Genomic DNA, 24,991 nt, shown 5'->3' with positions numbered 1-24,991 from the left:
AGCAGTAATTTTTGTAAAATGCAATTTTTTGATGATTGAATGTTTGTCTCAGTGTCATAGCCACAAACCCAGCTTTTGCTTCCTGTTATGATCCTTTGCATGAATGTTTCATCGTCATTGGCTGCTTGTTCAAGAAGTTACTGACAAATGTGCACCGATGTTTTTTCTGCTGTTCACTCTCAAATGAGGAATTTACTTTGCTGCAACTTGATGCATGTTCAATTTTTTAGTCAAAATGTCACGGCATGATCGAATTGAGATGCTAACTTTTTCTGCAAGTTCTCAGACAGTCAATTGGCAATTTGCACGCACCAGATCATTGATTTTCTGAACCTGGGTATCATCAGTTAAAAAGTTGAAGGCCTTCCTGATCGATGGTCATCTTCAGTCAACTGATGACAATTTTTTAATCGTGAAACTATTTGTAACATTACATATGACCCAGAGCATAATCTTTATAAGCTTGTTTCAAAAGTTGAAACATTTCTGTAAAAGTTTTCTCCAGTTTCACACAAAATTTTTCACATTGTATCATTACTCTCAAAAATTGACACTAGCACTTAAACACTTTGCACTCAAATAACAATTGCACAAAAAGTAAACAAGATATCAACAATCGTGGTTGCACGATTGTAACGTGGTTACAGAGGAGGTTATGCAGAACACAATGCTGTCAGCCACGTCTCATTAAATATCTCTGTTGGCACATAATTAAAAATGTTTGGTTATTTTCTGAGCAGATCTCATATATATTCTTACCTGTTATATATAAAACAACATAATATTAAATCAATGTCATACCAGCAATTGGAGAAGTTGTTAATATTGGGAATTAACCTCTTTGTTAATTTTAACAAGGAACTATATAAATTTAAAAAATTTATAAAGTGAATAATTTAATTATCATTTAACCAACACCAATCGTTTTTTTTTCTTTTAATACATTTTAAATAAGAATTTACTTAAAAATTATTTATGTCAGTTAAAAAAGTGATATTCCAGCCATTATCTTCATGAAATAAATCATTTGATAATACATTTTGTCCTGTTGTAGTAAATGTGACACATTTTACATTGCACTCATAATTTGTAAAAGTATGGCTCCATTTTTTACATCTGCAATTTTTTTCTAGAGTAGATGAGATGGAGAATTTTTTCTTATATATTTTAATATATCAAACAACAATTAATGTGATTAAGGTTGAATTTTTTATTTTTAATGATAATTATAACATTTCCTCTACATGAATCTTAGATAACTACTCATTCAGCTGGGGGCCCACCTCCCATCACTACCATTATCATTATGGTTGTCATTTTTTATTATTCTTATTTTGGTATGCATGGTAAATTATAAATGAACAATTATTATTTTAAAAGCATTTTATGATATCATATGGTTGCACCTATAAAAATAGGAACAAGGTTTTGTTTTAAAGTGTACTTTAGAACATTTTTTCAAATTCGCAATCAATGTACTATCTGATTGAATATATACATATGACAAGAAACAAACACTTTACACTCTAAAACTATATGTTTTTCAAGAAATATAATGGACAAAAATTTAACTTTTCATTGAGATAGACCAGGAAGAAAATTAGGTGATATAACTGTTCATGATGTCCAAACCTAAGTATACACCAGATAGTGAGGTACATTACAAGGCTAATTTCAAAGATGAGTGGAATATTCTTATGCAAAGAAGACCTAATCGTAACACATTACAAAATGTTAAGAGGTTATACTTGAGTTCAACAGTTATCAGTGAATCTAGTACTAGGACTCCACTAAGTAAAAAAAGGATGACTATTCATATTTCATTTTTTTCCTAATAAAACGCATAAAAAGAAGAAATGTGTTATAGATAAAGACAATTATTCATTTTTAAAATTCTTAATTGTAGAATAGTTACAGTATCTTCTAAAAAAATAATGCTTTGATTTTCTTATTTTAAATAATCTTTTTTTTCATTTTTATTATTTTTTAATATTTTTAAAGTTTATTGTATGTTTCTGTTTTATTTTATAAATTTAAAGTAGTTATTTGTATGTAGATATTAATAGTATCTTAAATACACAGTAACACCTCCCATATGTCATTCAGGATATTAGCAAAACCTCCTATGTGACAAAAAAAATAATTCACCAAGTTGATTTATTTTAATAAGTTCATAACAGGGAAAGACGTAATTAAAAATGTATTAGGTGTTTACAATTCTGTAAAACTCCAATTCAAAATATCTATATTGCATTACATTAAAGCTATTAACATTATTTTGAGTTTTTTACATATGTAAAATTTTGTTTTTAATATATAAGAGCTTTCATCTGTCAAGTGACTATATATATTCTTTTTCCAGGGCATAAGTGATGTTACATCTGTGCCATCTAATCTTTTGGATGAAATACGTAACCAGCGAGAAAAATTAGAATCATCATTAGTTTATAATGAAAAGATTAGGAGACAGCTAGAAACAATTTTTGCCCTATTAAAGGTATATTTTTGGATTTATAAAATTAGTCAGAGAACCTATGAATCACGTATCATCATCTCTCATATCATCACGTCATTTGACTATGAATCACTTATCATCATCATATATGTATGTAGTATAGATGATTTCTATATTTACACATGGACCTGCTGCAATTACATTACATACCCAGCAGAACTCATTACATATTCTTCAGTTTTTTCAGAACAGTCTACTTAAATATATACAGTTCGTTTCATTCTCTAGGCAAACTTATTTCATCCTTTTCCTGTTATATCTTTCTGAAAATATTGAGCAGTTAACAAAATGAAGTTTTTCCGCCGTTTATACAAATTTAATTTAATTTTGTGTTCAGTCTGTGTTTCTTCTATAGATTATTAAGTATATATATATATATATATATATATAGAAAGAGAGAGAGAGTGATTAAGATTTAAAAAATTCTTTAATGTGAAAAAACCCCAATTGTGATCTGGATTTGCACTCAGAACCTTCTTAGATAAAAGACTGAGATGCTACTGTTTCACAACATAGGTAAGCAGCTATTATTTGTAAAGCTGAATAATACCATATTATAATCATTTATACAGACAGTATAAATGAATAATATAAGTTGCATATTGTAGTGGAAACACATTGCTACAATCACATTTATTTATAAGAAAATTTTAAAAAGTTCAGAGTTCAAACATATATTGTGTCATTTACACTTGCAGTTGCAATGGGGTTTGTGAACCGAAAGAACTAAAAATTCAGTTTTAATTATTGAAAATGAAAATTAATTTTTAATTATATAAAAAATAATTTATTAATGAAATCTATTTTAAAAACAGTATGTGTTTTTCATACTGTTATGATTATTTTTATATTATTGGAAGAGGCCATTTATATTATTCTAATCAAGTTTAGAGTTTTTTCATTCATTACAGAATTCATTTCCTGTTTTCATTATAAACAATGAAAGCAACTATAATCAGGCATCAACCTGCGGTTGATGAGAGTAAACACAAATAAATAAAATAATGATAAATTATTCAAAATCGTAATTTTGAATTATTATTTTTAAGAATTACACACATGCTCTTTATTCTCTTCATCTGTATTTTTACAGGTTGATGACAAAGATGTTTCACAAATACAGCAGTTGAAAGAGTTAAAAGATGATTTATTAAAGTCTAAAACAAAGTACAATGATTTGGAAAATCACTGTAAAGCATTGGAAGCTCAGTGTAATGACCTTGAAGTAGCATTACATTCAGAACGATCAACATGTAACAAAAAAGAAGAAGAGTGTACTAACATGACAAGAGAAATCACTGTTTTAAAAGAAGAACAAAAAATTTGGAAAGATAAAGCTGAATTATTACAAAATGAAATAGAACAACTGGAAAGTGAATTGAAATTAAAATGCAATGAGGTGTTGGAGAAACATAATGAACTACTTATTTCCCGAGATGATGCACACAAGCAATTTAATGATTTTGAAAGAAGAATTAAAGAGGCTGAATCACTACTCAAAGAAAATAGAGATAGGTTTGTAAACTACAATTCAATAAAGGTTCTTTATTAGGAACTTGTTAGATATATAGAAAACATTACTTAACCAAATTTGCTAAATTTGTATATATGTATTTTTAGAAAGACTTTTCTTAAAATTTATTCCCCGCCACAAAATAATATATATATTCTGTTGTTTTTTTGGCTCTTCACTTTTATTATTAAAAAAAAAATGTTTGTATTGTTCTTCACTAATTATGCCTAACATTATTGTATATTTTTCCTAAAATGCTAAGTGATTTTTAAGCATAATGAAGGCTTGTATTAAAAAATTTAAATCAAAATTCTGAATAACATGCTACTGTAAAATTAGAAATATACTTTTTATTCTGGTGGCATCACTTAATAAGAAAAACTAAATTTTAAATTTTTTGTTCACTTTTACTCTAGATAGCACAAATTTTACACTTATTTTATTCCATTATACACAAAAACCCAAAATTTTAAATAGATTCCAAAAACATAAAATTTTACAACTTGATATAACCAAAAAAAAAAAAAATATGTTGACGATAAATTATAATATGTACATGTGAACTGTCGCACAATTTTTCCGATTCCAAGTCAAAATGCTGTCTTTTCCTACCTGACTTCACTGGTCACCAGAAGTGTTGCAGTTTTTGATAGCAGGCAATGTGTATCCCAGAATTGCAATCTGGGGACCAAAAATTGCTTCTTGTTTTTTTTGTTTGCTTGTTCAAACAAAGCCGATGTTTGTTACCAGAGTGATATACCAGTTCATGTTTATCAGTACTTTCCAGACCTGGGATGACATCTATTACTGGATCTGGTAAATTTTCTTCATATACTAGATCCTCCACAATGGTCACAACAAAGTGCCATCGTTTCAGAGGTTGTCTATATTATCTGCATACAAAATATAGGCATTCAACAGATCATATCCAGTCATTATAGAAAGAGTTTTTTCCAATATCTCTTGGTCGATCTACTACATAAGATATGATAAATAGATTTATCATTCAAACCCACCCCTCCCATATTCAAATTGACAGGATTTTTCACCTGAAATCCACTCTGCTTTGGATTACAGCTTATCCAGCATGACAGCCTGTAGATAATAAATGCACTGATCTCCGAGTTTACTTTTGCTTGTAACCACACAGAAGGAATTTATTTTTTCTAAAATACATGCTCTGTGGAGCTGTTAACTTGATCTGCAAGAGAGATTTGGCTAAATCTTTTGTTCAGTGTACTAGTTAAATAAGTATATTTCTCATACAGCTTCTTAGCAAGTGATAAATTTTGTGTAGAAGTTGTCCCTAAACAAATGGTAACACTTATGTAACAACCTACTCTTATTCATCGAATCAAATATTTTTTTAGCAAAAGGATCATCCCCAGCTTCTGAAAAGTTTTTTCCACTGTATAGTTCCACATGCACTATGTAACTGGTCTACTACTACAAAGTTCAGATCTTTTCACTCCAAATCAGGCATAACTTTTATTTGGCATATGCTGTATAAAAGACATGCTGATTTTTTGTCCTATTATTGATTCATCAATACAAATATTTTGTTAGGTGTAAAAAAATTTTAAAAGCATTATTTGTATAAGTTCTTACATTATACCAAGGGTCACTTATCACTTATCACTTGCATCACTTATGTCATCTATTTCACTCAGATAACTGCTAATGTCACAAGAATTAGATTTTACTTATTTTCAACACCTTTATATAGAAAAAACAGAAAGTCACAGTTTATAGAACACAAAATAAACTCTCTTGTATACTGTAAATAAAACAATCCAGAAAGATCAGCTGCTGTATGTAATGCCATTACATCTATGTGCGATAACTTTAGTTTCGCCAGCTATAGCTTTTACATAATTTTCTTTTAAAGAAATGTAATTAATGGTTTTTGTAAAGTGAAATTTTAGCTTTCTATTAGTATATGATAAATTAATATTTTTAGATATTAAAACAGAGCGATATAATATAATCTAAGATTCTACATAATGCATCTCAATATTTTTTCATTATTTATTTCAATAAGTCAGACCCAAAACTGCAATCCCAGCAGTGGAATTGCAAAACATTCCAGCTTCACCAGAAAGTTTTTATGAAATTCATTCAAGCTATATAAGCGAAAAAACTGTGCAAGGTATATGACTAGACCGGCGTAGTTACGATTGCAGTACTTTGCAAGATTTTCCTTTCTTTTAAAATAAAACATAATTCTGAGGCCACTTCTTACTAAATAGGATAAGAAGCATCTCTAAAATATAAATAATTATATGCAAACTTATTTTCTTTATAAAAAAATTCCTAGTTATTAATAAAACTTCAGGCACAATTTTTTTTAAAATTAAGTAATAATTTTCTTTTTAATTTTCAGGTGGTTAGAAAAAGAAAATCAAATTCAAAGAAATATGAAAACTTTACAAAATGAATGCGATGATTTAACAGTTAAACTTAAAAAAATTTCCGAAGAAAAGAATGAAATTAATTTACAGTTGGAAAGATTAAAATTAGAAAATGATATTAACAAAAAAGAATTAAATGATGTAAGTAATAGGTTAGAAGAATGTAAAAATAAAGAGGAAAAAGCTCTATTAGAGGTTGAAGAATGGAAATTAAAATGGTTTAATTGTCAAAAGGAGGCTGAAGAAGCTAATAACAGATTACAGGATGCCGAACAAAAAATACATGAAATGGAAAAAATTAATTCAGAGCTTGAATTGGGGCTAAGAGTTCAAGTGGAAGCTGCTTCCAAACAGTGCACCCAGGCAGAGTTTAAATTGAAAGATCTTGAAATGAAACATAAGGTAGGCAGATTTCTATTCTATTCTAATATATATTTATGACAGGTATTGGGAAATCTGCATGTTTCTTTTACTACTGTATACCTCCTTAACAGTACTACTCTGCTTTTGGTGTTGGGTGGTTTTTCCAAATTTAATTTAATTATAAGATATCATCAAGTTGTCTGCAATATTAACTAATTAACTTTTATTTTATTTTTTGTTCTATTATATTTAAAAAAATTACAATATGAAGTATATTATTTTTTTCATATTACTTTAAATTAATGTTATAATTAAAATATGATTTATTTAAAAAAATTGTTTTTTTGTTGCAAAAATTGATATTAATGAAAATTTATATATAAAACTTATAAATATTTCTGTATGAAGTTTTTCAGATGACATTTCCGCCTGTTTTATCCTTTGTATATGCAGGGGTAGGGTAGTCTTTGGATGAAGTATGTAATATCCCGTAAAGAATGTACTATAATAAACCTCATTTTATCATTTCTTATTTGTACAAAGGGAATTGCCGCCTTATTTAATGAATATTCTCTATTCATTAAAGAAACTAATCATTTCAAAATGTGAATTGCATGATAATAGTTTTATAAAATTAATAGCATTATTATTTTTTTATTTATTTATTTATTTTCAATAAATGCTAACTTCACATTGTAAATCTGCCCAATTTTGTTTAACTTTAGTGATTTATAGGTAACAGTTCATTAGATGTGGCTTCAGGTGTTGTGTTATCCGAACACATCTCCAAGATGTTTCTTTCCGAGATGTTCTACTTGTTGCAGAACCATCAGTTTGTTAATTTTTAATAATGGATAATTTTTATATATACTTTGCGACCCTGTATTAACTATTAGTGTACAATTACACTCTTTACCCGTCAACAAGTTATTACAGATGTATTAACAGTATGAAATACTAATATACTAGAATATTAATAATCAGAACCCAGATGTTTGGTATGCCCCATATATAGCAGACGGTATTTTTTGGCTTTTATGGAGAGTAAGAAATCTGGGATAACTAGATTGGCTGATTCCTGATAATCTTGTCTGTTTCCTGAAGGGGTAATTCATGATGAGTGGCAAACTGATTGGGATGCTACCATAAATAATAAACTTCACCCAGTTAAGAACACTGTCCTGAAGCTCCACTATAGAGCTCCTCATGCAGAAATAACCATCGGGAGGAGGTTATTATCTTCCATTTGCAAATAGTGCATACTAGGCTCACTCATGGATATCTGATGACTCGGAAGAGATTCACCAGTTTGTGCTCACTGTGACTACCGGTGCACCACATCCTTCTGGAATGTATCTGTTATGCGGCATTGCATTGAAAGTTTCAACTAGGGATTAACACTCAAACTATTCTAGGCGATAACAAAATATTTTTATCTTATGTTCTATGATTTTTAGGGCTGTCCATTTATAATTAAATATTTAAATTACAGTAGTGTTTTTCTGCTATTCTTGCTGTATAGCAGTTGGAAATTTTAATTGAGATATAATGTGATACATAAGCGTTTTTCACCCAGAAAAAACCAACAAAAAAAAAACTTGATTGGTAACTCGGTTTGTACAATTCCAGATTAGGAAACAAAACCTTCACAGGTAGAGTTGCTACTCCAGTAAAGAAACTGATGTACTGTCAGCTTTTAGAAAGTGGCAACATAGTAAGAGACAGGGTTGTGGCTGACAATTCCCATAATAGTACTATCGTAAGTATAAAAAGGGAGAAAATAGTGAAAGAGACAGTAACTTATATAAGGATTGCAATTTTTTTTAGAATGTCACAATTTTTTTAAATAATCCCTGATAAATCAAATAAATATTGAAAGAATCTTATGCAAATTCTTTTTCATTACTAAACTTCTGTTGAAGTAATTCTTTTTATAATTGTAGGGGTGTTTTTTAATGTTGCAGTTTTCACCAGATGAAGTCATATAATTTTAATCCTTATTTATGTTTAGAGACTGCATCAGTTTCATTTATTTAGATTTTTGTTTATTGAATTTATAATAATAATTAGATTCAGTGTTTTAAATTATACACCTACTTAATTAATAGTATACAGCAAGAGCTTGAGTTACATAAATTTAACTTGCATTATTTTCATGCTGATGTGTATGGCCAAGATTGGTAGCATCTTAACTACTCATATCAAAAGTTTCGGGTTTTCAAATTACAGTTTGGCTTCTTATTTTTAATAAATTAAAAAGTTTAAATACCATACTGCCGTACTTAATCTTTCAGTTTATGTAATAAATAAATCACCATAATCTTTTATATATATATATTTAAATATATTGTAACTGGAAAAAACAAGCCATATGGGAATATTAATTTTATTTCTATAGAAATTAAGTAGGAATGAAGTTTTATTATTATTTTTTTTTTTATTTCATTGTAATGGTTCCAATTTATTGGCATTTTAATAGTTGAATAGGGTTTTGTTTGAAAGTTAAGTAATCTGTCTTCTCTCCAATTAAATTATAAATTATTACTATTTTTGAAATAAATAAAAAAGTTGTACCTTTACTTAGTTATGTCTTAAAATATCACTTTTAATAGAATTTCAAATTACAGCAATGTGATTAATATGAAAGACAGCAATTTAATTTTTTATTTAAACCTTAGAGTGTGAATAAAGAAGTGATAAAGTGAGGTTATATGTCAGTCAAATTTATTTCTGTAGGTTTATTACATTGAAAATTTTGTTCAGTATGAAAAGCGATGTTGTATATTGTATTATATTAAAGTTATTATAAATTCTTTTTTATTTCCATTTTCATTTAAATATTTTGTTTTAATTTTTATTTATATTTAAATAACATATTTTAAGAAATTCTTTACTAGTAATTATAACTTAAACCACGACTTATTTCAAATATATGAGGAAGCATATTTAGAGCATATTTTGCTATAATGTATACCATAATAACATACAGAAAAATTATTTGTAATAATGATTTATTGAGTAATATAATATTGCAGAATTACCTGCAATATCTATGCGGTTTAATTCATTCAAGGCTTATAGATAGTAGTGCTGTTCTTATGATAACAGTTTCTTTTTACCGTCCATTAAGCTACTCTTTTTCTTTTCTATAACTCAGACTAGCCAACTCTTGAATAATTTAAATATATAAATAGCTGTGTTTATCCTTGAGTTACCAGATCAAGATGCACTGTAGTTAATAAATCATTAACAGGTCACAGTGTACCACATATAATAGTAAAATATAACTGGGTAGACTAGACTTCAATCTGATGTCCTTCTTTAACACTTAATTACCGTTTCTCTATTACTTACATTTAATATTGAATAAAGTATTGATTGTTCTTAAATATTGCTGAAAAATGTATTTATAAAATTTTACCTAAATCTTTTATTAATGTTTTTATTTATTACAGGATACTGTTTTAGAAAAAAATTTTCATTATCAGCAAAATGTGAAACTTGCAATGAAATAATTATTCATGTAAAATAAGTAGTCATGTTGATTTTCTTAATTTTATTTACCGTTTAGTATATGTTTCATATTATAGAAAATTGTTAATGCTGAATTAAGATAAAAGATAAAAATATTCACCTTTTATCTTAATTCAGCATGACTAGTGTATTACTCATCAGTGTTTAGAAAGCATAGACACCATATATACTATAGTTCTACTTGAGCCCTGTTTGAAATATTGTTGACAGAGCTAATAGCACATAGGAGAGGATAATGAACTGTGACAAGACATCATAGGTAGCAAGAAGTCAGTTGCTGGTCCAAAAATTTATCTTTCAACCTGCATGTCAACTGAGCTTCCTAAATTTTGATAAGTTTAGCTATGACTATTAAGAATCTTATTTACTGTTTAACAAGCTCAGTATAGGGAAGTTAATCTTGACTTTCATGCCTGATGGAGACTTGATTAAAGTTGACACATATTTCTTATTATACCATCTTTTACAACTAAATTATAAAATATTCAATTGTTTTTTTTTTTTTTGACATTAAACTTATGAGATTTGTTATATAGCAGTCCATTTCTTAGTTAATTATAACATGAAAATTAAATTGTTTCTTATAAAAAATAATCTATAGTTATAAAAAGAGATAATAGATAAAGAAATAATTATGCAATACATGTTATAATGATATCAGAATTACCATGAAAACTCATAGACGCATGTTAGTAAACATTTTTGCTAGTATGAAAAAAGTATTTGTGCTTGTTATTCTGTTATATCAAAAATATTAAACCAAATTTAACAATTTATGAATAAAAATAGTTAGTTAATTTGAAATTTTAATGTTTATTAAAACTACCGTTAACTATATTGACTCATAATTTAACTTTGAATTGACTTACAACAATAGTAAAAAGTATAAATACTAGATTTATATTTTAATTAAATTATACAAATCTAACAGAATACAACTGATAAGCAGTGCTTGCAGAGTGACGTTGCTATTATATTATTTAGTAGATGTCAAGGTGTGATTTTATTAGTATAGAAATGTCAAAAATCAAAGCATAGTTTACCATTTTAAGAAATCTAGCTTCAATAAGCACGATTAAAACTGAAAATTGGTTATATAACTTAAAATGTTAATTGTTTAATTATATATATAATTAAAGATGAATTAAAAATATGTGGATATAACTATATTTCTAAGAATCGACAATACTGATTTTTTTTTATAACAAAAAAGTAATTTTAATCCTTTCCTTGGTTTCTGTACCCTTAAAAACAAGCCAGTTAAAAATTATTAGAATATATATTTTAACTTGTCTAATAAACCAAGAAGATGAAACTGTACTTTCATGAAATATTTATGTAATATAAATCGTCTTGTGTGAATTTTCCAAGAATATAATTCAGAAAATAAAGTACATTGACAAAACATGTAATACTTAACATAACCATGTAGGAAAACTTTACCAATTTATTTCATGTAAATATGTTTCTATGTTTAAAATGGATAAACATCTTTTTATGTCATGTAAGTATGTTCATATGTTATAAAATAAGATAAACATTGAACTTGTTTAAAAAATAATGAGTTTTGGTTTGAAATTTCATTTATTTTGTAAAAAAGGTATTTTGAAGTGTTAATATACTAATTAGTCAACTCAACCAAAACAGCACACATACAAGGGACATAATAATTAACGAGATAAATTGATGTAGAGAAAAAACTATTTATTCAATGACAATGAAACTTACATTACTTTTCAACATAGTTTCCAGCAACATTTAGACACTTGTCCCACCATTCTGTGAGCTTTGTGATTCCTGCAGTATAGAAATCTTTACCTTGTAGTTTGAACCATTAATTTTTTTTACTGCTTCATTGTCGTCGAACTTCTTGCCGCATGAAAAATCTTTGATCAGCCAAACAAATGATAATTGGATGGGCAAGGTGTGAGTTGTAAGGAGGATGTGGCAATATCTCCCAACCCAACTTGAGCATTTCTCCAGGTGTTGTTATGGGTTTGAGTCAACCGTTTTGAAACCCATCTCAAAAATGTTTTGCAATAATGCAGCATGTCATGAACAATTGAATGCACAGTTCCAACACTAATATTACACAAACTAGCAAGTTAGGAAATTTTTACTTTCCAAATAAGATTATTTATGCGATATTGCAGTGCGGTAGTCAAAACTTCAACTGGTTTTCCAGAGTGATGGAAATCAATCACACTTGTTCTGCTTGAATTAAACTGTTTCACTCTCTTAAACATGTTAACCTGGTTTAAACACTTTTCATCATACTCTTCCAATATTCTTGAGTAAATTTCCATTGGTTTCATACCTTTTGATAGCAAAAAACTTAACGCTTAACATTGCTCTTCCAGCACACACATTTTAAGTGGAGCTGACATTCTGAAATCAACAAAAGAGGTTATGTTTAGATTAATTATGATCGAACAACTTATTAAATGTGTTTCCAAGGTTGCCAACTTGACTCTCAAAAAGTTTCATTGTTATTGAATGAATCGTTTTTTCTCTACATCAATTTGTCTTGTTAATTATTGAATTTTCCTTATAAATGCAAGTTGGCTTGCCCATCTGGTATACAAATTGAGAAGAATTTAATGTTAATTCCTTTTTTTTTAACATATTGAAGCATTAAAGGGTTCTATTAGATGAATAAAAATTCTTCATGTAATAGTTTTAATAAAACTCTGGCTAAAGTATTTTTTCAGTGTAAAAATTAAATTAAATTTGCATTTTGTTATTACAGTTTTTGTTTTGTCAAATTGATGTTCTTAATCTTTTAGAGTAATATTTTATCACTCGTTTTCACTGAATTATACTCATAGTTTATTACATATATCGTAACTGAAAATAATTCACATTCATACTTTCCCCAAACATTTTTTTTTTTTTATTTTTAATAGAAGGTACCCAAAAACTAACCAGATGAATAATGCATTTGTCTGTCTATTGTTGGATTGAAATTTTTAATTGACATTATCTACTCATTCTATATGTTCTCAAATTTGTAAATTGTGATTTTATTATCAAAAGAATATAGATAAGTTTTATATTTCATCATTACTTTTTTAGATTGGTAGGTTATCATTTATCTGAAAAATATTTCTTTAAGAAAAAAACTAGAATCTTCTAAAAGGGCCTTTTTAATAACATTATGTGCATTCTGCTATGTTTGGGTTCTTATGCTAGGTAAGTTTTCTTATTAAATTTTTTTGTTTTCTTTTTTCAAATATTTTGCAAGTAATATTTATATGAAAGTGAGTGATGAAATATAGTGTGATAAATCACTCTAACGGCAAGCACAGTATCCTGTAGTATGGATCATAAATGACACTTTATCCTTATTTCATGTCATTTCTCTGTGCTGTTTGCTTGGTGTCAGTGAAACTCAGATTGAGGGAATTCAGGTCTTATCTTCAGCCTTATCATCTTCCTTCAGGTCATATCCTGATGTATTGCACCCCTTTAACGCGTGGTGCAACTTTTACTTTAAACTCTTTATTGTCCTAGTTACATTGAATGATTTGTTTATATCGCTAGATGAATCTATAAATATTTCTGCTTTGTTTTATTGTGATTTTCTTTTGCTGATATTTTAATTTCACATTTTCTTACTGGTTTTACATTATCATCTTGATGGTATGTGAAGAAGTTACCAATATATTAATCTTTTTATCATTATCTTTTGGGTGAAATTTTTTTTTGTAAGTTGGTGATTTAATTATTGGATCATAAATTCATTCTGATTTAGAATCTCATGTTATATCTGGGATGCTTAACTGAAAAATAATTGATTCATTTGGATATATTTTAATTTTTTTTTTTTTGCAACAGTAATCAAAATTAGTTAATGTAACAGTATTCCATTGGTAATTTATTAAAATTACACAATAATTTTGATTGTAAGAATGTTCATCAATACTTAGCATTCAACTTATGACTGATTAAAAAAATGTAATTACAATAAATGATTGACCACCCAAATCAAAAAAATTGAATGACTTACACAGATTAGCTCACATTGAATAAGGAATTTAAAATAACCATATATATATATATATATATATATATACAGTTTTTTTGTTTTTTTTGGAGCAGAAACTAATAAACGAAAGAAAGATTGGACATGTGGGGTCCCATTTTACTGTACAGGGTCTTCATAAAAGAATGGTGGGGAGGTTTTTGTAATTCAGATCAAGGCAGTAGGGAAAGTTTGAGAAGTTATGTTGGTAGCCCTGATAGCCTCCAACCCAAAGGTTTGTGTAACAGGACTTCAAACTACCTCACCAGTTTTTGTATTGTTGCTGAGGTGTGTTTAGTGTGTTACTATGTTTACTGTTCAAGAAAAAGCAAAGTGTGTTTTGTGGCAGGCTGATTAAAGTCTGTAAGTTTAGTTCAGCTTGCAATTCGACATGAATATAGAAAAGAGCCACACATGAAAATAATATAACGACGTTGATTCAAACAGTTTGAAGAAATTGGATCTGTTCTCAAGGAAAATCAACCAGCAGACCACTAGTATCAGATGAAACTGTTGAACAAGAGACTATCTGCAATCAGATTTCCTAACAAATTTATCTCTTGTCGAAGCCTCGAGTTTGATATTCCTAAAACAACAATTCACTCACTAAGTTTTACCCAAAAGATTGAATTTACACGCATAAAGATCCAGCTACTGCAGGAGTTGAAACCTGATGACAGAGAACAACATTTCGATTCCACTGTTGAAACTTAACACAAAATTAATGAAAATGAATCATTTTTATGATTGATATGATTCATTTTTATGAATGATATAATTTTTATAGATGAAGCTATATTCTATATTAATGAGTGTGTTGAGCACAAATCATGTAATCGAGCCATTTTTCTTCACTGAAAAGACTATTAATGGAAATTTATATCTCAATATGTTAAAAAATTATTGCTTTTCTTGATCAAATGAACTCGAAAACATACAATGAATTCATTTCCAACAAAATGGTGCATCCCGCTTTAACACATTCGTCATCCAGGGTTTGAATGGGAAATTTTGACATCGATGGATAGGCCGGCCAGAACCTATACCCTAAACCCAAGACCTTGTGTTTTTTCATGTGGGGGTATATAAAAAACATTTATTCACAAAAAATACGCAACCTATTTCACTTAAAGGAAAGGATTAATGAAGCGATTGTAACCATAACAGAAGGTATGTTGAATTCAGGTGTAGGCAGAAACTGAGTATCGATTGGGCATTCTGAGTGACTAATGGTGCACTTGTTCAAATTTATTAGTTATGAAAAAAAAAACTGCCTGAGATGATAAATTCAGTAAATAAACAACATCAATTGTGTTTTTATTTCATTTAATCCATGTTAAAATCCATTCTTTTATGAAGACTCTGTACAATAAAGATATTTTTAAATTAAATTCTTTTAAATGTAATTTTAAAAAATACAATGTTATGAACACATGTACATCTGTTTCAGCCCATATTGCAAATTAAGGAAAATTTTTCAAATATTGAAAGACAAAGTTAATCTCACATTATTTATTTATACAAGTTATTTTCCTATTCATTCATAAATATTTTGAACTAAAAATAATTATATATTAAAATTTGAAAAGTTTATTGCTGAAATCTTGTTTTAAAAAATTAAGTTACTCATCTAATGTAACACATTGTTCTGTATTTACTTCATTTATTAATTTTTTTAATATTTGTAATTTTATCCAAGTTTATATTACAGCTTCATTCATCTGTTTTATTGAAGAGTTACTAAATTAGCTGTACTGTACTTAATAATATGATGTTCAATTAAAGTTAATGATGACTACAAATCATACATTTCTTCCAGGTCTTTTTTATAAATGTACCGGATTTATTTTATATGTAAATTTTGAAAATGATAAATATCAGTTTTTACATATTTTGTTTGCAGGTTCATGAGGGAACACTTTTAATTTTTACTTGTGTACTTCATTTCTATGTACTTTATTTACATCTTAGCCTAATTTAGTATAAAATTAAAAAGATTAAAACTTTTACCAACAGTCCCGTTATTTTTTTTTTTTTACTGTATAATAATCTTTTTTTACATATTGGTTGTTCATGATGTTAATGAAAAATTACAATAATATGGTTTTTTTATTACAGAAAAAATTATGTTGCTTTTTGAAAATTTTGGTAAAAATTGAGTGTTAAAATATTTTTGTTTTTATTATAAAACCACTTTTGGTTTTGTGTTTTAACATTTCCTTTAATTGTAGTCCAATTTATCAAACAGTACAGTCGCCAACAAGTAATGGCAACCTTGGAGTGGTGATGATTACTACCCAACATATCACGTATCATGTTTATGATACTAGAGATGACTAATCATGGTGTGCCAATGTTTCAGAGAACAATATTATAGCAGTGACGTGCAGGCTGATCATCCAAGCTCGCCATTACGTGGCGGTTACTGTATATATTAAAGAGTTCTCACTTTTCTGAAGAGTTAATTTTACATTTTTTGGTGATAAAAGGATTTAAATGAGTTATGTTAGCAGTAATGATAAAAATAAACCTAGTTATGATCCTTCAAACCAGTCTGTTTATTTTTCTTTGTAATGAATTGTCAGCCTGCATCCTTACTTCCCTTAATATGTGATCTTTGATTGTATAAACAAATAAAAACTCCACTTACTGGATTTATCCAATATGCCTAGATAATCCTGTTGAATTATATGGATTCTGTCCATCTTACAAATAAAAATTTTCATCACATTAACTAATATATTATATCATTCTTATTAGAGGCTCATCATACATTTTGTATTCTTAAAAGTATATTAAAAATGTTGAAGGCCACTTCACCTATTTGTATCACTAGTATGAATAACTAAAAAAAATAGTGAATGTGAATATCACACATCATTTATACTTTTTTCATCATAGTGTATCATTCAAATATTATTTCTCTTCTATATTACTAAAGAATTTATTTTATCGTTCTTATAACCTCTAAAATGTTGTATTTTCTCATTTTAATTCTGCTGAAAAATCTTATTAAATTTATGTTCTTTTAATTAGTATAGTAAAATCATTCTTTTTTTCTTTAAAATTTTTCATCTCATTTAAAGGTATTTCACTTCAAATTATGTTTTTGTGGAAAGCTGCTCTGATAACAAAAGATGTTTTGTGCACATTTCCTAACAGATTTAATTATTGCCTATTGAAGTGTGCTATTAGGAGAAAAGAAATTACATATTGTTCTTGAATTTTTTAATACAAGTCAACTAGGCAATAGTATAACGGCTGATTTTCACTGTAATAACTTTAATCTTATTTCACTCGATAATTGATTTGAGTGAATTGCCAATCACTTAATATTTTTTGTACATAATTTTTTTTTATAATGAATTAAAATTAAAGCACTAAACTGCTGGCACAAGTTTTGATCTTATTAAATGACAAAAAAATTTAAAGATTAATTTGACGTGGTGGTGGGAATGTGGGCAGCATCAAGAAGCAGTTTGGCGAGGTCAGATCATGGAGGCAGCTCGAGAACAAAATGAAAGGGAGGTGGATTGGAGAAGGCAGTTGGATGCCGCCACGCTTAATGTCTCTGAGATGGTCCTGGAGAGGACTCGACTAGCCAATGATAAACTGCGTCTTCAACAAGAAATACGACGGCGTGATGTACGGCCATATAAAAAGCAATTAAACTTAGGCTTTTTTCGTTATAGCATGCAATCTTGACAAAATTTATTTAATTTTCTTTTAACATCTGTCCTTTGTTTTTTATTTGTTATTACTTGTAAAGCATGAATCATATTTTAATGCACGATACAAAATTTGTAAATTTTTTCGGTATCTTTTTTTTACTTATACTCATATATATTTTATTACCTGTTGTTTTAAAATAAGTATTTTATTTTAATACATTGAGATTATATTATTTTTTGTCATAATTTTTGTATTATATTCATGGCTTGATCATTTTTAATTATTTTGTGTGGTGTATCTGTAAATTTCAGTAAAATATAAACGAAGGCTTGTTTAGAGGACAGTTATTGAATCTTATTTTCTAATTTTTATGTATTTATTTCAGAAGATTCTGTTAGATTTTTTTTTATTTGTAAATTATTTTAAAATCTTAAATTTAAAAATATTTTTAAAAAAATAATAAATGACCAACTTATTGTAAATGTATATTTGTCAGAGCTACTTAAACAATTCAGAAAAATTTTAGTTAATTTGAAATTAAAATCAATGTTTTAATTGATTTGTGGTTTTAATAAATTTTTTATTATCAACAACAAAAATATCATTGTTTGGAACCGTGATGTACCATTACAATAATAACTGCAGATGCTATTTGATAAAGCATCAATAAAATATTAAATATATTTAGTAAAATATATTATCAATGTGATAAGAACACTTGCCAGGTGTAATTGTAATCCTTTCATAGGTTTCCCATATCTTAATAATATTTTTTTAAATACATTATTAAAACTACACTTGTTTATGTAAAATATATGTATATAATAATTTATATATATATTGGACTCCTAACCAAGGCAATCCAAAAAAAATAACCCTATTATTAGTATCTGATGTACTATTAAAACAATTTTGCCGTTGTTATTTTAAAGACATTTTCAAACTTCAGTCTTATATTAATGGGAACTAATTTTTATATTCATTTAATATTTTCATGATAAATCTACTTTTTCATTATTAACATTTATATATCAAGTATTTTTTTTTTATCAATTATTCAATTACATTACAAACCATAAGATTTTTTTTTAATTTGTGAAATGATCTGAAAATTATTTTCAATTGATCTGCTGGATTTTTAATGCTATTTTTAGAAGAAAAAATGTGTAATTTTAATAATTTAATTTTGTGAAAATGCAAGATACACATTTATTATTGCTAAAGATTATTAGTCTAAATATATCTCTTAATGTTGTTTAAAGAATATATTTATTTTTTCTTCACTATTTGTTTTTTTGTTAATACTAATCAAAATAAAATTATCTTTTAAAAAAAAAATTAAAGGTTAATAAGTGGAATTATATTTATTGACCAGTAATGTTATTTTATGTAAGACATTTCTGTGTTAAAAAATTAGATGTGCATATATATGAAGTGTGTTCAGAAAATAACCGATTTTTAATTACGCACAAACAGCGATATTTAGTGACATGCAGTTGGCAGCATTGTGTTTCACAAACCTCCTCTGTAACCACATTTTCTTGGATTGTTGACATCTTGTTAAGTTTCATGTTATTGTTATTTGAGTGCAACGGTTTTTTAAGTGGTAGCAATGATTTTTTGATGATTTAACTTTTTTTGTCTCAATATTGCAGTCGTAAACCCAGCTTTCGTCTTCCGTTATGATCTTTTGCATGAATGTTTCATCGTCATCAGCTTGTTCTAGAAGTTGCCGACAAACATCCACTCGATGTTCTTTTTGTTGTTCGGTCATCAAACTTGGAACAAACTTTGCTTCAACTCAATGCATGTTCAATTTTTCAGTCAAAATGTCATGGTATGATCTAATTGAGATGCTAACCTCTTCTGCAAGTTCTCTGACAGTTGATCAGCGACCTGAACACCAAATCGTTGATTTTCTGAACGCAGGTACCATCAGTTGGAAGTCGAAGGCCTTCCTGGTCGAGGGTCATCTTCGATTGACTGACGACCACTTTTAAATCGTGAAAACCATTTGTAACATTTCTTACGATCCAGAACATCACTTCCATAAGCTTTTTTCAAAAGTTGAAAGGTTTTTTTGAAAGTTTTCTGCAGTTTCACGAAAATTTTACGTTGAATGTTTGCTCTTGAAAATGCGCAAATTATAAAAATCGCTAGTAACATTTAAACATGTTGCACTCAAATAACAATAACATGCAAACTAAATGAGATATCAACAATCCACAAACATCTGGTTATAGAGGAGGTTATGCGGAACACAATGCTGCCAACCACATGTCGCTAAATATCTCCGTTGGTGCGTAATTAAAACTTTTCAATTATTTTATGAACAGACCTCGTATTTAATAGCTCTCTATAATCAGGATTATACTAATTCAGAGTATATTAGTTGTTTTATTTATTTTTTGTTAAGATAAAGTGATTGAGTGCATTTATTAACTAAATAATATGAATGGTAAATTTACTTTTTATTTTATGATTTTTTTTAATCCAAAATGGAAAATTTTGTGTTAAAATCACTTTTTTTTTAACCAACTATGATTTCTTTTTATCTATCAGTACTTTTTATTTATTTATACCAGATGTAATGTTTCAGCTATGAGTGCACAGCAAACTGTGATTAAGAAAAATGTTTGACAAATAACTTCTTTTTTACAGGATATTAACTATTAACTTACATATCTCATCCATAGTGTTAATTGTTATAATATTTTTTATATATTTGTTCATGTGCTAATTATGCATAGTTTTATTATTTCTTTAAAAAAGTAAAATCAATCATTTTTAATCTATTACTTTACCAAATTTCATATTTTATTTGATAAAAATATTTCATATATGTGATATTGTAATGTTTTTTCTGATTATTTTCAGAAGAGTATTTTATTTCACTTTTAGTATCATTACACTGCTTTGATAAATCCTGTTAAATTTGTATAAAATTTTATATTTTTCTAATTTAGAATTTCATTTTCAGCAGATTTTAAAGTTTTTTTTGAATTATACTAAATTTTAAGAGTTGAACATTAATTAAATCATATTTCTTACAGTTTCAGCTGTAACCTATATTTCTTCAATTAACATTGATTGTATAATGCAATATTTTCATTTTGCTTCAGTTTGGCTGAACATTATGTAACAATTAACAAAATATTCACTTACTACTACTTATTATGTCCAGACATAATGCCTTGTAACTGCTTGCTTTTTATGGAATTTTATAGAAGAGAGTTTTTGTTCCTCCTCTTTCTGTTGATATAGATGACTTAAAACAACATTATCGCAAAAATGCTCTGTAAAAGTTAAGTGAAGATATGTCTTCATTCATATATTTTGTGCTGAATTGGACTACAATGTTGATAGCTTTATATGATTTGCAGAGCATATAAACAAGAAATTTCCTGTCAATCCATTTAAGTAATAATTTCCACATTTGAAAAATAGATTCCAAAAGTGACTATTTTAATTTTTAAATCACTGTATATTGGGATGCAAACTGTAATTAGCATAATTTTATCAATATCTCCTATATTAACACATCTCATTATTAAAAAGAAAGAGAATTAATATTAAACTCAATTTTTTGTATTTTGTATTATTTTAAATCAATACTGATGGAAGTTTTAGGTAGATTTCATAAGAAAGCTACCTATTGTAATGGGTACAATGATTTGATTTGACTTCTGGAAAATTTTGACATATCTTCGGGTTTCACATCCCCCAGACCCCAAAACCAATGTCAGTTCAAAAGTTTATATACACATTTATATGTATATATATATTTCACTTTCTTGTGGACATGATAACTGCCGTAATTTTGTACCAATCACTTTCAAATTGATACATAAAATTATTGTATCAATAATTTTAATTTTAATTTTTGGGTCAACGACCCAAAATCTCGGTCGAGTTCGTTAATGGGTGAAATCGGACCATGAAATATTTTGTTATGTACAATTCTTTAACTCAGTTTGGGAAAATAAATATATTGTATACATAATAATTTTTACAAATTATTTAGAATACTTTTCATTTTTACTTCCTTGTATGAAGTAAAGGAGGTATTGTGATCACGAAAAATTTCGATTTTCAGATTTCAACGGAAATATCCATTTTGACTAGTTTTGGTGTGACGTCTGTACGTATGAACATATATATGTATCTCGCATAACTCAAAAACAATTAGCTGTAGGATATTGAAATTTTGGATTTAGGACTGTTGTAACATCTAGTTATGCACCTCCACTTTTGATTGCAATCGACTGAGCCAAAAGTGTCCAAGAAGCCCAAAATTAAAAAAATTTGGAATTTGGACTTTTTCTTAACTGCAGTAATAAGCTCTCATTGAGAGCTTTTTAACGATATATCATAAGTTGTACTTATAGGTATCTATAGGTTATATATAGTTGATATATGTGTATATATATGTTGATCTAGGTTCAAGAGTTATTGCCAAATAAAATTTTAATTACTCAAATATTTGGATCTTACAAGGGGTAGGCACATCGGTTCAAATTCAACTTCATCAACTTTTTTCTTTTAACTTTTTTTCTTTAGTTAAAATATACTGATTTTTTAATTATTATTAACCTTCGATTGTAAAAAAAAGTACAATAAATAGTAATTCAGTAATAACAATAAAAAAAAAAGATATAAAAAAATATCAGAAGTTATTAATGAAATAAAATTTTATGTACTTTTCATTTTAAGAAAATGTGTACAAATGTGTGTAATTTAATAGGTGCACAATGAAATCATTTGGTGTCCACATCAGATTTTCTAAAACATAATAATCAAAACATTCACAGCCTTCAACTATTTCATTGATAAATAAACACCTATAAAATTATTTTTAACTTTATGTAAATACATACACATGTAGTTTATAGCAAATTTTTATACCCGAGTAGTTAACACTTTGTTCAAACAGAAATGTAGTAATTATTAACTTAAGAGAAGGTAAATATGTTTACATTATAATTAATTTTTTTATACTTTTGAACAACATAGAAACAACAATAAAAAAATCTACTTGTTTATTTACTTTAATATATTATATTAAAGATCTCTCAGTTTTATTTTTGCTGGGCATCATTTCATTATTTACTACTCATTGTGTTGCCTGTGTACCAGCAAAAGCTTATGTAAGAGCTACCCATTGTGTAATACATACACACATACAGAGAGAGAGAGAGAGAGAGAGAGAGAGATTTCTTCATCTTGAGTAATATTTAAACAAAAATCTGTGAAGCTAATAAAATCACCTCTGAAATTTAATTTTAGAAATAATAAAAGTTATTCACAAAAATTTGATTTACTGATAATGATATTTCACCATTTTGTTTTGTTTGACTTAATGAGTGAATTTGAAAGAAATAAATTAGATTTCATCACCCAAATTGATAATGCTTAATATACTAAGTAGTTAAATGGGAAAGAAATGTAAAAATTTCCAAAACTGATGGTGCATCAGATTTTCATTTAACTAAGCAGTATTATTGAAAGTGATTATCTTCAAATAAGATAGATAAATAAAATTTGTATTCACTTATCCGAGAGTAATAATATCACTTCAGTAATTAAAATAAAAGAAATAAAAAATAGATCAATGAAATTCTCACAAATTCCAGGTTAATGTGATTTATTGTTATCAATGTATCATTAACTGTCTTGAAGATAAATAAACTTTTAAAATAAATATTATTTTATTCTTCTATTATTTTGTTTATTTGTTGGTTGTGTCATTTGTTTACTTATTTGGGATATTATTTATTCTTCATACATTAAAGATAAATAGACTCAGGAAAAAAATACTTATAGTAAACTATATATGATTCAATTTACACTTATTCTCTATTGCATTAGAAATATTTTAGTTATTTATTATTTTGTGTATGTTGTATTATTATACCCATCCTTGCACATATTTTTAAAAAGATGTTGAAGAATTAGTAAAAGTAATGCATGGTTAAAAAACTTTATCTTTCCATATGTTAGCAACCTTTGGTTTTAATTTTTCTAATCATGTAGCTCTTATAACTATTTATATTTTTTTAAATTTGTTATAATTTTAGCATTTGTAATATTTCACTGTATTGTTAAGTGTGATTTTTAGAAGTTAATTTTTTTCTCGTATAAATTGCTTCTTTTTTAGATGTGTATGTTGCTGATAAATTTGTACAATAACTTTTTTTATATTCTTATTATATAAAATAATAATCAGCCATGAGTTTTTGTTATATACTGCAGCTAGTAATAATATTTATCTGTGAATTGTATATCTTTAACATTATCTTTTTAGTACTTTTATATTGCTGTTGCAACCATTAACTGTTTATTAGAATGTATGTTGTCAAAGCTTCTGCTTATTAACTTTTTTACCTTTATTTTGAAAGCATTGAATTACAATAACAAAAAACATGATTTTTAATTAGGAATCTCTTAAGTGATACAATTACAATTACTTGATATAGTCTTATGAAATCTTCCAAAAGTAACTCGTTCATCATTTGATAAAATCAATTGTAACACAAATATAGGTTTTTAATAAATTTTTACTATTTAAATACAAAGTTACTTTATAAATAGTTGACATTTTCCAAATTTGTACAAAGAACAATTTTTTTTTTATTGAGGATTAAAACATAATTTACTTTATATACTAACTTTTGTGTAAGCTACTATGTACTGATTTTGTACAGACTACATACAGATAAACAGTATTGTTTCAAAATGAGTTTTATGTTGAATTATTTTCTTTTTAACTTTTCAAGATTTATCTACGGTAATTGAAAAGTTACTCACCGTTTAAAAATACTTATACTTTATTTATTAACTATAATTTTTACAAGAAATGGATACGAGAGAAAAGCCTTTAGCGTGAGGTTTGTTTAAAATTTGATGTGGGCACTAGATTTCACTATTAGCTTTTTGAGGCACTCAGGAATCATGTCAGC

At 27.1% G+C, this 24,991-nt stretch overlaps 1 protein-coding gene across 8 annotated transcripts in view; it reads left to right on the top strand.

Annotated features, from left to right (window-relative positions):
* The window catches only part of LOC142318955 (uncharacterized), a 231,678-nt gene that overhangs the window by 186,974 nt on the left and 19,713 nt on the right, over nucleotides 1-24,991 (top strand). For 3 of the 8 annotated variants that reach the window (XM_075355646.1, XM_075355647.1, XM_075355650.1), the window contains exons 12-15: nucleotides 2,363-2,497; nucleotides 3,609-4,030; nucleotides 6,412-6,841; nucleotides 17,793-18,005. In XM_075355646.1, coding sequence (XP_075211761.1) covers nucleotides 2,363-2,497; nucleotides 3,609-4,030; nucleotides 6,412-6,841; nucleotides 17,793-18,005 — 1,200 coding nt within the window. Of the gene's footprint in view, nucleotides 1-2,362; nucleotides 2,498-3,608; nucleotides 4,031-6,411; nucleotides 6,842-10,546; nucleotides 10,568-16,722; nucleotides 16,834-17,792; nucleotides 18,006-24,991 lie in introns of those variants that run through there. The other 5 variants (XM_075355648.1, XM_075355653.1, XM_075355654.1 and 2 more) reach the window with 5 other exon arrangements.

Source organism: Lycorma delicatula, chromosome 2, assembly GCF_047948215.1.
Source record: "Lycorma delicatula isolate Av1 chromosome 2, ASM4794821v1, whole genome shotgun sequence".
Classification (NCBI taxonomy): Eukaryota; Metazoa; Arthropoda; class Insecta; order Hemiptera; family Fulgoridae; genus Lycorma; species Lycorma delicatula.
This window is presented reverse-complemented; position numbering and strand designations above follow the sequence as displayed.